We start from the raw sequence: 15,077 nt of genomic DNA, 5'->3' as shown, positions 1-15,077 counted from the left end.
TCATACATACTAAAGATCACCCCGTTCGTAACCTCGCTTAATACTATGATAAATGTCTCAGTTCTCCCCTAGGATCTCTTGTTTAACACTGCGCAGTTAACAACAAAACCGGTTTTGGGCTGGCAAAAAAGAACTATATACATATCATCTGTTTCCTCCTGGCCTGTGGTTATACGAGGACCAACAAAATGGTTAAAGATTACATATACAGTGAGGGTCACATTTTATTATGCGGCCCTAGCATTGTTTATATTGACATGAATCAGATGAACACATTTCACAATCCCCCATTTTCTTTTTTGTTGATACTGATTCGTGTTTTCGTTTCCAATCGTGTCAATACTTGCCGAATTGGTTTCAATTTTGGATCTTCCTTTGTTTTTATTATCATCAGAGAATGAGTTGTTTCTTTCCCTGATTCTGGATCAGTAGGTACTGCAGATATCTGCATTCCTTGTATAACCGAATGTATTAGTCTGGTAAAACAAGGTATTAAACATGGAATTATTAACAATCCCCCAAATACCCCCAATACAACTATCCCAATTTTAGTAAGCCAATCACCGCCCATAAAGTTCTCCCATAATCCTCCTAAGTTTATTCCATTCCAAGTCTGAACTGGGACATGCGCAATTTTCTTCATTTCTTCTACAAGGTCATCTACAGCTTTTCCTTTGTCATCAATTTCTAAACAACAATTACTAAGATTAAATTTCCCACAAACACCCCCTTCTTGTGCTAATAAATAATCCAAAGCTAAGTGATTTTGATACAAAGCGGTTCTCATCTTGGTGGTTTTTTTTGCAATTAATCCAAGTGCATCTCTGGTTTTATTTACAACTATTTCCACTACAGCTTGTAACCTTATTATTCTATTAAGCATATATATTGGGGTCCTGTAGCCCCAGGATCCGTCTTCTGCCCACGTAGCTGGATCATAATAGGCAATGATTCTCTCAGGAGGCCATTCATTATCTTTCTAATTCCCAATTTGTAAGCTCTGTTTATGATGTCTTTCTCTTAACTCACTTGTTTCTGCATACACTTGAACGCCTAGCCGCTCTCCCCGATTTATGGGTAACAGGAAAAAACTGGGTCTTATTGTTCCTAATACACAAGATCCTGCCCAATTCTTGGGTAAATATGCATAAGCTAATTTACCACAAATCCCATAATATCCTTCAGGAGTTGGCCAACCATTTGGTATATTTGTTCCATCGGTCCAATTCTTAAATTGATTATTCATTTCTAGTGGGCTTCCCCACCTATCCCAGTTATTCCGAGTTTCATTCCAAAGGTAACCTCCCTCACATTCCAGGTTACCTACTTGTCTTCCATTATCCTTTAGATTTTGCCAACAACTCCTTCCAATTATACTCGTTTCGAGTAGCCATTGCTGTTCCCTATTACCCTTTCCCATTGTTTTCCATACCTGGGAATTACTTATGTTGCTTTCCATAGCCTCCCATGGCCATCGTTCACCTTGATTTGTTCCACCACAAACATAACAATTAGTTACATTTAATGATTTAGCAATGTTTTCAGCAAGATTTACAAACAGATTTTTAGCCACTGTGGGAATTTCATATTTCACTCCTGTCTCTACCTCATGATAAAATGAGTTAAATAATATTCTATGCCGTACTGATTCCTTTGTTTTTTCCTTAATTATTATCTGTAAAACAACCCCTGGATCTTCCCCAGGTCCATAAATTAATAGTCCAATTTTTACATTTTGTTGTTTCCATCGTTCCAGATTCCACATAGTTAGGTTGACAGGGTTGCAAGAATGGGCTGTACAATTGGGGAAAACTGTCCCGTTTTTAATCTCTGCCTCTAGTTGAGTTCCTTTACATTGTCGGGGCCATCCCCATGTGGAAGCGGTGCTCCAACAGGCACAACTCCATCCTACGCGTCCACAATAGTGATCGCTCCTGGCACTAATATAACAATTGGAAGGTTGTGTTGATTTAGGTCTTGGACATATATACTTTTCACTCTTACTATACTTCCTTCTCCAGCCCATGTTCCCACAGTTAGTATATGGGCCATCATCTATAGCATCACAGGCGTCAAAAGTTACTGACACTGGAGTATTCAAATTGGCTATAATTTTGCTTGTTCCAATTAATCTACCGTTTTCCGAATTTGTCCTGATTTCTGCCCAATATTGATAGGGAAGTTCTTCTGGATCATAGCATATAGTCCTGTTTCTTTCTGTGCATAAAGCATACTGGGTTAGGTTATAAATGCAGCTTCCTATTTTCTGACCTTTACAATCATAGACAGTATGATACACCAAGGTTTGGGAGGTTACCCTTCCCTTTCTAGTAGTTACCACACATTGACTACAGTTGTTTGTAGTAGCCAGGGTCAAAGAAATCGCCCCAAGCAGGACTAGAAGAGGTCCGGTAAGAGCCATAGCGGTTGGCGGTCACAGCCCGAAGGGGTTGCAGCCCTTGGCAGACCTTATAAGCTGCACCACCGGTTCCCTATCCAGTCTTGCCCCCTTCCTTAATCTTAAGGGGTGGTCGCAGGGTTGTAGGGTTAGCTTTTTCCAATTTATATATTATGTCCCAACTATGGATAGTCTACGGTTATCTCTTTATGTTCCCAATTAAAAAAAAAGAAACACTCCCTTATTAAATCAACAACAATAAAACCTGACCCACGGTAGCTCATGCAATGGAGTGGTGGTTCCACAGCGAATACACAAGAACTCTAAACTGTTACTCAGACGATGTTCTTGTCTTCCCCCTGGGGAAATCATGTACTTAAAACACCTAGAACACTTAGCTCTTAGAAATAAACAACACCGTTTACACAATGGACAGGCACTTGTGCCAGCTCCTCTCCAGGGACTTGGAAAGACTTGATCTCTTACCAGCCCCCCCATACACTAATACATTATAATTTCATGGGAGTAACTTCAATGAAATTCCCACAGCAACTTAGCTTATGTTCTTAGGCTCAAATTTCTTCATGTTTTTCTGATGGTTAGCTTAGTTTCTCCAGGCTCAGATGTGACTTTCCACTCCTTCACTGGACCTTTCACTCGTGACACATGTGTCCACCCTTTTTCACCAGTTCTTACAGCCGTTTCTGTAGTTAATAAAACAAGAAAAGGTCCTTCCCAGAGGGGAGATAAATTTCCTTCTTTCCATGTTTTTATTAGAACTTTTATCTCCTGGCTCTAGCTGATGAATTGCAAATCCTAAAGGTGGTGTTTGGGGCATCACCCCAATTTCTCTTAACTCTTTTAGTCTTTTTCCAATAGTAATTATATATTTTTTGATATTATGATCCTCAACCACGTTATTCCCCAGAGGCATTCCTTGAAAATAAGGCATGCCATATAACATTTCATATGGCGATAATCCAGTCTCACTGTGTGGTTTGGTTCTTATATTTAAAAGCACCAATGGTAAGCATTTTGTCCAGGGCATCTGTGTCTCAATCATCAATTTAGCCAATTGCTGTTTGATTGTTTGATTCATTCTCTCTACTTTCTCCGAGCTTTGTGGATGCCGTGGGGTGTGATACTCCCACTGAATGCCTAATGATTGACATAATAATTTTATTATTTTAGATGTAAAGTGTGTGCCCTGATCAGAGTCAATGTACTGGATTATCCTTAAAATTTTTACTATTAATTCCTGATGTATAAGATTCCTCCCTTGAGTATTAATTAAACCTCTTTCTTCCCAAACTTTTCCAAAAGTGTGAACCACCCCATATGCATATTTGGAATCTGTAAATATAGTCCCACTTTTTCCCTTTAATAATTCCAGGGCCCTATATAGGGCATACAGCTCACAAGCCTGAGCTGACCATGATGGGCTTAGAGGTCCTGATTCTACAGGCTTTAGGTCCTCACCTTAGTCTGGGTCTCAATTACCTCTAAGCAGTTATATTGTAATTTCTCCAATGGTTCTCCAAACAAAAAATGTGCTGGACTCTGAGCAGAGGTTACCCTCAGTTCTAAATTAGGGGAGTCAATCAATATTGCTTCATATTTTAGGATCCGGCTATCTGTTAGCCATTTTTCCGCTTTTTGTTGTAAAACACTTCTGACATTATGTGGAGTATACACTTTTAAAGGGGCACTAAAGGTAATCTTTCTAACTTCCTCTATTAATAATGCCGTAGCGACCAAAGCTTGGAGACAAGCAGGCCATCCTCTACTTACTGGATCAAGTAACTTAGAACAATACCCCACGGGTTTCTTAATTCCTGCCCAGTCTTGAGCAAGGACTCCATACACTGTCTTCCTTGGGGTTGTTGATGATTCCAGTGGGGATCCACATTTGGCCATTTCTGATCTCCCGGGGGTCCTGCCTGATTCTGTCTTTCCCAAATTCTCATTCCAGCTTGTCTAATCACCCCTTTTTCCTCAGCAGTAAATAAAATCCCTAAAATAGACTGTATTTCTTCCCAGGTATAAGTATTGGGACCTAGGAATTGATCTAGTTTTTCAGCTACTCCGAGGCGATCATCTAATAGGGTCCCCATTTCTTTCTTAAAATTTCTTACATCTGTGGTATTTAATGGGACTGCCACAAACCCAATGCCTCCTTGATTGCCTCTGAGGGGTACCCCTCGTAAGGTATATAAAAAGGCTCCCTCAGATGCGGCAGTCTTACTTCTTGTACATGCAGCCAGAGGTTTTTCTAATTCCGGTGCTGTTGGTGGTGGAGGCAGGGACAACGGTGGTACTGGTGGCGGTACTACGGCCACTGTAGGGGGAGCCACAGCAGGAGGTGGATTATTAAGATATGGAGGCGGTAAGTTATCTAGTGGCTCCCATTTATCATCTTTTTCTTTTCCCTTTTCGTTTTTATCTTCTTCTTCCTCAAACTTCTCATCTGTTTTTAATGCAAGTATTGAGGCTGGAAAAGGATGTGAAGTCCTGATCCATAATTCTGCATAATCACTTTCCTCCTGACTAAAAGGTTCCTATGAGTTAACATATATATTTAAAGCCTCGCAAACCCAATCTTCAGAAGATCCAAAAACAGGCGAAAAGACATGTGGTCTTAAAGGCTCCTTTGGCCATTCAACCATACAATATTGAACTAATTTTAATTTACTTTTTCATTTTCTGGGGCCCCTTTCATTCCAATTTTGAATCATTATTCCTAATGGACTTTCTGGTGGTATATCCGGTAACTTGCTCCCTTTCTTCTGGTCCTGGGTCTTCGACTTTTTTTTTGACCCATCTAGGAATTTTACTGTGGCAATTCCTACAGCCCTTGGTCACCGGTAAGAGTGTCTTGCAGGGGGTTTAGGACCTATCACCCACCCACGAATCCTATAGGAATCGCTTCGGTCCTTCACCGGCCAAGTCCCTCGCAGGACATTGGAACCACGTTTAGAAGACCTCCACAATCACTTCGGAACTGAGTTCCATCTCAGTCACACTCTTACACACACAGGCAACCGAATCCCACCCAACTAAATGGTATACTCCTTTAAACACTTACGACTCCGTCGTCTTCGTTCGGGCAAAATAAACTGCTGCAGCCGGCAGGGGAGCTCAAAAAAAATTAAATTCTTTGCTTGCCCTTATTCCGGTTCAGGATGGTGTTAGTCCCGATTCGACCGGATCATGAGCCACCAAATGGTGGGGTGCCCCTCCTTGATCAAGTCAGAATGCAGGAACTAAGACCATCCCGGACGAGCCCCCAATTGTGATAAATGAATTCAGTCTCAAACAGGATTCCAATCAACGTTTACAATTTATTAAATGAATAAAGGCAAGCAAACAGCGCTGGGTGCGTCGAGAGTCTCTGCTCTACCAAGACGCACACTGTGAAAAACAACCCAGCTTCTTTTATAGTCTAACATTAGTTACATCGTGTCCTTCCAAAAGACTCTCCACTTCCTGCTTGTGCAGGTGCAGTAGTTCTCCTAGAAACTTCTCGAACTCTCCTCATTGGCTGAGGGGTCTTCTATACAATGTATCTCCTACCAAGCTCCTCACTGCTCGGGCATGACAGCAGACAGCCTGTGCAACAGGCGACACCCTGCACAACAGCAGCTGTGGCCATCAAAACCCAAGCAAGTTCACAACAGACACCCCCCCCCCCCCAACAAATGCATATAACAAATTGCTTACACGCTGCCACTTCAATACACCCTCTATTCATACATACTAAAGATCACCCCGTTCGTAACCTCGCTTAATACTATGATAAATGCCTCATTTCTCCCCTAGGATCTCTTGTTTAACACTGCGCAGTTAACAACAAAACCGGTTTTGGGCTGGCAAAAAAGAACTATATACATATCATCTGTTTCCTCCTGGCCTGTGGTTATACGAGGACCAACAAAATGGTTAAAGATTACATATACAGTGAGGGTCACATTTTATTATGTGGCCCTAGCATTGTTTATATTAACACGAATCAGATGAACACATTTCACCGCATCATCTTTTGGCTGATTGTGGACCTAAAAATAGCCTTAATAGCTTTGGGATAAGGGAGTGCTTTAGTGAGGTTAAAGGATGGAAACCTTTGTCTGTTCTTCATATCTGTCTGTGTTTGGGAACTGGCTCAGATAAAAGCCTTGTGGACAGGGCTTCCTTTGCTGACAGATTCTCTTGGACCATGAGTCCTTGGCACAGGCTGATGCCATTTTGGGGACGCTGGTGTTTTTCTACACGTGAAAACATACAGGACTACATTGTTTGTTCTCAGTGGCTTTGTATGGCTATTGTTAACCCTGTTTTGTCTAAAACCTCAGTGATTTCATAAACTGTCCTTTTATATATTATGGCTGAGCAACATTTAACTTTCCTTAGACTTATCTGAAGTTCTGAGAGCTGCAGCATCACATTTGGTGGTATTAATTCTCATACTTCTTTTCTTGTTCTGATTTATACGACAGGAAATCTGAGGATGTACTTCCAATTCCAGAACATAAGTTAATTGTCAGCATACCCTGCAGCCTGCATTCACATAAACCCCCTCTGACTGGTACGTTTTGTTTTGTTGCATAATGGTTCTGTAGGGCAGACTTGGATATCTGAAATGATGTACCTAGAATGAGATACCTTTATATATGAAGTGCCTTAATTTCCCATATGCCAAGCAATTTTGCTCAACAGGACTTGTGGTTCCTCAACATTTCTAAAAATGTTGTCAGGAACCTAAATCTTGGTCTCTAAAAAGCAATGTGAAAAGTAGAACTTCAAGCATTTATTGTATGAATATTTTGGGTAGACATGTAAAAAAAAGTTGCATTTTTAAAATCTGTTTTTTAAATGCTGCATGAACAGTTTACAGATACTGTATATATGAAGTTATGCCAAATGACCTAAAGTACCTTGCAGGGTGGGGATGAACTTTGGGAATATATAAAATAGGATATCTTCTACTTAGTTAATAAAAGCAGAAACCTCTTTCTTTATTATGTCATCCTGAAATAAATGTTTTTATTTCTGCATGAGTTGTTTATACATCTGCAGTACAGTTGTGCCTTGAAATCCAAAACCTTATTTTAAAGCTGTTAACAACAAGCAACAAATAGAGCATGCCCTGCTTATTTCTGAGGAGCTGTATTTAATTTACTGAAATTGATGCAGTAACTCCATGTCCTCGTTTCAGCTGGGATAGAGTTAACTGTCTTCCTAGTAGCTGGTAGGGTGCTATGTTTTGAGTTCAGTATGTGAAGAATGTTGATAACACTGATGTTTTCAGTTGCTGCTAGTAGTGTTTAGACTAATGTCAAGGATTTTTCAGCTTCTCATGCCCAGCCAGCGAGAAAGCTGGAGGGGCACAAGAAGTTGGCACAGGACACAGCCAGGGCACCTGACCCAAACTGGCCAACAGGGTATTCCATACCATGTGACGTCCCATCTAGTATAGAAACTGGGAAGTGGGGGCGGGGAATCGCCGCTCGGGGACTAGCTGGGTGCCGGTCGGCGGGTGGTGAGCAATTGCACTGCGCATCATTTGTACATTCCAGTCCTTTCATTACTGCTGTTGTCATTTTATTAGTGTTATCATTATCATTATTCGTTTCTTCTTTTCTGTTCTATTAAACTGTTCTTGTCTCAACCCACGAGTTTTACTTCTTTTTCCCGATTTTCTCCCCCATCCCACTGGGTGGGGGGGGAGTGAGTGAGCGGCTGCGTGGTGCTTAGTTGCTGGCTGGGGTTAAACCACGACACTCCAGCCAGCCAGTTAGAGTGGGTATAAATTCAACTTTTCAGAATTGTCCAAAGGATTTGAAGATTTCCGTGTGTTATGTTACCTTTTGCACATTTTTCTGGAGCACTCTTACTTTTGACTAATTTCATCAATAGAAAGTTGTACTACTTTCATCGTTATAACACCTGAGTGCCTTACAATGCTATGGTAAGAAACATATTTAATACCTCTCACAAAAATGGTTTAATCGTCCCCCAAGGGGAAAACTCATGACGAATCGTGCTGTGTAATCACATCAGAAAAGGCAGGTGGAAGAAATGCACAGTGCTGTTGGAGAGGAGAGGCATCACAGTTTGCTTCTCTGACATGCTTTCCTTTTTCTGTTCCCAAGGAACAGAACAACTTCAGTTAGGAAGCTGATCTGGACAGTTGTTATATGTTCACAGAGAACAGACCCCACCCCCCCCCCCCCCCCCAAAAAAAAAAAAAAAAAAAAGGCAGTTCTAGGAGAATCTTTTTGCAGTTCTGAAGCCACATTTTTAAGATTAGGGCTACAGCAGGAAGTATGTGTGTTGGTTTAAGATAATGAATGGTAGGGTAGTGATTTGTGAGACAGCCACCTAGGGCCTCTTCAGAAAACCAATACTTAGCAGCACACTCAGACACAAACAGGAAACTTGTGAGATATCCAAGGGTGCAAAACAGCAGGTTTTATGTATTACAGAGAATTCTAGTGCCAGAATGGTCCTCAGAACAATTCTTTTGTAAGGCAGAAGCTAGAGACCATATTGGGGAATCCTTTATAAATGATGATCCTGAATGGGTTTTGAAAGAAACTGTCCATGCGAATTTACATATTTCTTGAGTCTTGAATGATGGGATTTGATACCATTGTGCAGCATTTGTGTTTCTGTTTGAAAAATGAATTTGCTGTTGCGCAATATCAGCGATTTACAAGGTTTTTATAAAAATCAACGTACCAGTTTTGGCAACTCCATTCAGAACATGGTTATGGAATGAAAAGGTAGACCATAAGACAAAAACTAATTGCTGATGCTTTGACTTCAGTGTTGTAAAAGGGTATCACTTTCATGACCGGACAATATTCTCAAAGTGGCCAGTAGAGAGCAGCTGAGCTACATTCTAGAGTGGTTCAGCAGAAATTTGAACAGAAGCAGAGATTTGGCAGTGGGGGAGAAGGACACTTGATGAGTCACACACATTCTTTATGCTTTGTTTAAGTAGTAACAAAGCCAAAAATATTAGTATTTGCTGATGCTGTCTGGCACTTTATTTCTTATTACTACTGTAAAGGTTGTATGTTGGTACATATGTAGCCAGTTAACGACTTATAACAGTTTATCTCTCTGGGGGAAGAGAAAGATGGAAATTAAAGTAAGCCATCAAAAAGAGATGTTTGGGTTCCTACAGTGCATTTAAGCATGAAATTGTGACCATAGGGGTTTTTGGTGATGCATGTGCTGTGTTCAATGTTTAGAGTTTTAATATGTCATTGTAAATGTACTTAAGCTTCCTTATGCAAATGTGTTAAAATGAAATTTTATTACTCCTGGTTTTGATTCAAATAACAGCAGGTTTTCTTCCTAATTCAATTCAATGTTGCTCTTAGAAGACATAGAAGGTATTCTATTATGCAGATGATGTGAAGTAATGTAGAACTTCAAACACCTTTTTTCCTTTTCCTGTTTCATAGATCCTTCTTGTTATAGCCATTTCTCCTCCAGTTTTTAAGTATGTATGTTTATTGTTAGAAAATAAAATTGTCATATAGGAGTATGCCTAAAAACATTGGAATTAATTCTTGGCTGTGTTCTAGCTGCTTTGTGTATCTCCAGCAGAAGAGTGCAGTGGGAAATCTTGGGAACTCTGTCCTCCTGTGGCAACCCTGGCTTGTTAGGCCACGTTATAGAAGTGGTTTTGGAATTAAAAAGAAGTAAATGCCTTTTGTTTCCTTATGTACCTTGTGAGCCCTTACTGTTAGACTAAGTATAGGTGCATCAACATCTAGGTTTAACTTGAAGCTCAGGAAAGATGCAGAAATTGTAAAGCCGTCTTTGTGCTGAGTCTCAGGTCTTTTTCTGGTCCTACTCTGTTCAGGGATTAGACAAACTGGGCAATAAGGACCTATACACTGCAGACTCTTTTGAAGGGTTACTATGAAATGAGTTCAGTCATGTTCTTTGTGCTTTGTATGGCTCACAAATCAGACAGTGAAAAGCCAACAGTCATTTTCACTTTGTTTCCAATTTGCCATGCAGAACTTGCTATTTAGGTAATGAAAGTTCAAAAGATAAGGAGAAACTGTTGCTTGTTTCAAAAATGATTCTTCCTTTTGCTTATTTAAACATTTTTAGCAGCATGCATCTTCAGTACATGTTTAGGATTAAGAGTAGGCAGCTATGGGTAGGTACTGGATTGCCAGATCGCACTTCAGAAGGAAGTGGGTTTTCTGGAAGACCACTGTTATGTCTACCAGCAGGCTTTGTGCTAGCTTCATGTGTCATAGGGCATTAGATGCCCAAGTATAGGTGCCTGAGTTGCTGTCATAGTGACATTGACACCTGCAAGTGATAAAGAATAATCTATTTATTGTCTATTTAAGTGGTACCTGTAAGTAGATAGAAGTAATTGTGTGGGTTTTGGTTTTTTTTTTTTTTTAAATCTAGAAAAACTTTAATATTTAATCTTTCTACTGATGTAGATCCTCTAACCTGTCTTCAGAGGAAAAAAACTCCAGAGTTTCTTAAGGGCTGCAAGTCAGATCCATACGTGTTAAGATAGCCTTCTGGTGGTATAAAAGCCTAACAAAGAAGCTATAATTTATAACTTGAACACTGACTTTTCCTATTTTAAGGAAACCAGTGTAATGAGATTTTATGCCAACAAAATATAGCCACATTATTGCCCTCTTGATATGGTAATTTCCATTGCAGTGCAAGCTACTGCCTGATGTGATTATGTAAATGCCTACAACCTAGCAATGAAAAATCATACTATAACGTGATCTTGAATTATACGTAATCTGCCTGTTTTTAAAAAAACCTCTGACTAAAAAACGGCCCTCTCTCTGGCAGCAGGAGAGGGGGAGATTCCTGGGACTTCCTTTTTAAATTCTATGACCAAATCGATCGAAAGATTGGCACAAGCTTCTTGCTTCTGCTGAACTGACCCATTTTTTGGCTACCTCTTCTTTTGCTTTCTGGTGAACCAATCTTTGAAGTTGGTTGAATCTCCTAAGTGTGCTTTTAAAATTTGTTCTTTTAGGCATGGAAGTTCTTGGTGCTTAGTAAAACTGCTTTTGATTACTGGACTTAGTGCTGTGATGATATTTTTTTATCTATACATTTTAAGAACAAACATCAACATTACTAATGTGCTCTTAATAAAATTTTGTCACCTAAATAATTGCTTCCTCTACTTAGAAGCCTATATAAAGCATAAAATATTTCTATTTTGTTTTTATATGGAAGGGGGGGGGAAGTTATATAAAGCCTGACTCTGCAGTAAGCTCTACATGATCTTATGCCTATTAGGATCAAAAAGATATCCTACAGATGTCAGGATCTGCTCACAGAGAGCTTATTGAAAGCTTTGAAGCTTTGCTTTCCACAGTCTCTCCCTTCTTTTCTGTGGAAAAAAGTGCAACCTCCTGCAACATGGGCTTGCTTAGATGATCAAGAAAATAGATTTTTGGAAGACCTTTGTTAAAGTCATAGAATGGTTTGGGTTGGAAGGGAACTTTAAAGGACATCTAGTCCAAACCCCCCTGCAATAAGCAGGGACATCTTCAACTAGATCAGGTTGCTCAGAGCCCCGTCCAACCTGACGTTGAATGTGTCCAGGAATGGGGCATCTACCATCTCTCTGGGCAACCTGTTCCAGTGTTTCATCACCCGTGTTTTAAAAAATTTCTTCCTTCTATCTAGTCTGAATCTACCCTAAAAAGTCTGTCCCGATCTTTCTTATAGGCCCCCTCTAAGTACTGAAAGGTCACAATAAGATCTACCCGGAGCCTTCTCTGCTCCAGGCTTAAGAACCCCAACTCTCTCAGCCTTTCCTCATAGGAGAGGTGTTCCATCCCTCTGATCATGTTGGCAGCAAATTGTGCACAAGAAATCCTTAACTAAGTAGAGCATGGAAAAAGAACAATAAATTTTACCACATTTTTTTTAATACGGTGGGTTTGAAAAATATGGTATAAAAGCAGCTACTCATAAGTGGTGTCTAATTAGATGAACTCCTGTGACACCAAACAGCAATGTTCAGTGAAGCAAGCTTTCTGTCAGAATGTATGTTTTCCTCTAAACCTCCCAGACTCTTCTCTGCAAATGTTAGATTTGTTTAAACATTTTAGCTTGCCTCTAAAAGCAGCAGGTTTTTAGAATGATTCCTGCTGGTAGCAGTATTTTTTAGATTAAAAGCTGCCTTGATGACAACCCATCTGAGACATTCATTTGACGTTTGTTAAATATTGGGGGAAGAAGAATAGATTTATATGCCATGCCAAAATACAAGAAAGTCTGGAAACACCTATTACAGAATATTTATGAAAAAGTTTTGAATGGATTGAAGCTTTGGAAGAAGCGATCATGTAGGTAGGAAATGCATCTGGGGTTGGTTAACATTCACTAGATAGTGAAGTCGATGCTCATTTTTCTGCAACAGGAGCAATCCATGATAAGATCAGCTGGGGTCTCCTGCAGGGAGTCTGTGACTGGGAAACTTGATGCAAAAAGTCAGAACTTGGATTGCACCAAAAAAAAAAAAAAAAAAAAAAAAGCATTCCCTCTCATACTTTGATGTATGCTGATTGGATGTATTTTTGCTTTCTGCAATGATTATGTCTGAAGAGACTGAGTTAAGCAACATAATGTTGGATTTATGAGCTGGATTTTTAAGCTACAGAAATACAGAAATCACTGGCAGATCTGATAAAAAAAATGACCAAGATATCCTCTGGAAAAGGAAATAGTTTCATAGTTTTTCTTCTTTTGTCCTCAGTAACAAAAATAAAAACTTAACATGTAATTTTTAGTAGAGATATGTTTTTCAGTCTTTCTGTCTCCTTTGTTTTTCTCATACATATTTTTATACATAATATCTTTGTAGCTATTTCCTGAAACCTAGTTAAGAATTTGTTTGACCCAGCCACAAACTAAATGGCTCTGTATGACAAGTAACATGTTTAACAATAAACTGTTTGCAATAATACTTTCCAGGTGAAATGCAAGATCGTTTTTTATCACTCCAAGAATACCAGTCATAATCGGTGACATAATTGATGTTAATGACAGGCATCTATTTATTTGGGTTTAAGCAGTAAAAATGCCCAACTATAGAAGAAAATTGAGATTTATGTTACTGAATGAAAGAACACAGTTACATAAATATTTCTTCGGTTGCCAAGTTGGTATTGGGGAAGAAGTCCCTCCATTTTTATAGCCCTTTTACTGCTATGCTTATTTAACTGATGTTTCTTATTTTTACCTTTTAACGGTTGTCATCAAAAAAATGTTTTTATCCCCTTTAAGATGCAGAGAAGAGTGTGATCTTAATTAAGGAAAGGATTTATTTATGTATTTTTAGAAATGTTGCCCCTGTGTTATAGGAGCTAAGTGAGTCTTTAGGAGGTGTTTGGTTGATATTAGTGAAAAATTCAGAACTCATCTATGTAGAGGCTGAAATAAATCCTCATTTCCTTTCTCTAAATGAAAACCAATAAATCAAGGCTATTGAAGGCCTTGACAGTATTGTTCAGACTCTCAAGGGCACTTATTTAAAATGACTTTCTCACTATAAATAGTCCAGCTATTTGATGAAACCCCTGAAATTAATTTGCTGTCTCTCCCTTTTTTAATGAAACATTCAGTTTTTCATCCACTAGCAGCACAGGGGAGATTTTATTTGTTTACTATTGTGATTTGTACCTTTGTCACTGTTGTTATCTTCGTGTTTTTTTCTCTTGCACAGGGGTTCTGGCAGATTTTATCAAGACAGATGTGGAATGCTTGGAGTTGTTTGCTCGGAACCTACAGCCTGGCTGGACCAGCTGGGGAAACGAGGTTTTGAAGTTTCAGCACGTTGATTATTTCACTCTTCTGCAGAATGAAACTTGAGTTGGGTCTTGTAGCTTAATTGTGAAATTCCACGCCTTCCTAGCAGACTCTCGAAGTTGCCTTTATTAGTGATGGTGCACTCAGAAGGTAACAGAAATAAAACCAATCGCACTTCAGTTAAAATTCTTGAAGTGACAGGATATCTGTTTAATGGTATCTCCATTTGTACAAGCTGGTCCTTTATTCTGATGATCTTGAGATATTTAAATACTGATGTTAGAGTGTAAGTCCATCCCTGTTTTTTTCAAACCTCAAGAAAAGAAAGATATTTTAAAGTATTCTCACTGCAGCTATCAAATCTGAGCATCATAAGTGCTACAGTTTTGTACTTGTATTATTTTAAAAGAATGATAATGTATTATTTTTAGAGAGTGGCAATGGAAGGAAACAGTTCTGAATTACATGTTTCCTTAAAGAAGATTGTTATTTGCAAAACAGTGAATTTTGAACTAAAATAATTATGAAGACAGTGTATACTCCTATATGTTTGTATCTGTCTGTCTACCTTAGAGGAAATAAAAGGAGCAGTGCTTGGGTTAATTGGCAAATGAATTGTTCACTGACCACATTCTATGTAAAATTACTTTTTAAAAACAGCCAGCAATTCCATCTTTCTGTATATGGTGTTAATTGTTTGAATAGATTGTAAATGATCAGTCTCAACATCTTACAAATTCTGCATATGAAGCTGTTAAATCTAACTGAAATTTTAACAGATTATAAGTATTTTAAAAGTTCTCTTTCCTTATGTTCTTGGAACATTAAAAAGCCATGCCCGTGAGCT

The 15,077-nt window shown here is 39.1% G+C and overlaps 1 protein-coding gene and 1 long non-coding RNA gene across 8 annotated transcripts in view; both read left to right on the top strand.

Annotated features, from left to right (window-relative positions):
- The window catches only part of METTL4 (methyltransferase like 4), a 25,317-nt gene extending 10,240 nt beyond the window's left edge, over positions 1–15,077 (top strand). For 4 of the 7 annotated variants that reach the window (XM_030011340.2, XM_030011338.2, XM_030011341.2 and 1 more), the window contains exons 8-10: positions 6,889–6,980; positions 9,994–10,110; positions 14,148–15,077. In XM_030011340.2, the coding sequence (XP_029867200.1) occupies positions 6,889–6,980; positions 9,994–10,110; positions 14,148–14,293 (355 nt within the window). In that variant the 3' untranslated portion in view covers positions 14,294–15,077. The remainder of the gene's footprint in view (positions 1–6,888; positions 6,981–9,993; positions 10,111–14,147) is intronic. The other 3 variants (XM_041122973.1, XM_041122974.1, XM_041122975.1) reach the window with 3 other exon arrangements.
- On the top strand, positions 6,987–8,627 carry LOC121233239. Its single transcript, XR_005932182.1, has 2 exons — positions 6,987–7,597; positions 8,182–8,627. It is a non-coding gene; the product is annotated as an uncharacterized LOC121233239 (long non-coding RNA).

This window comes from Aquila chrysaetos, chromosome 4 (assembly GCF_900496995.4).
Source record: "Aquila chrysaetos chrysaetos chromosome 4, bAquChr1.4, whole genome shotgun sequence".
In the NCBI taxonomy this organism is placed as follows: domain Eukaryota; kingdom Metazoa; phylum Chordata; class Aves; order Accipitriformes; family Accipitridae; genus Aquila; species Aquila chrysaetos.
This window is presented reverse-complemented; position numbering and strand designations above follow the sequence as displayed.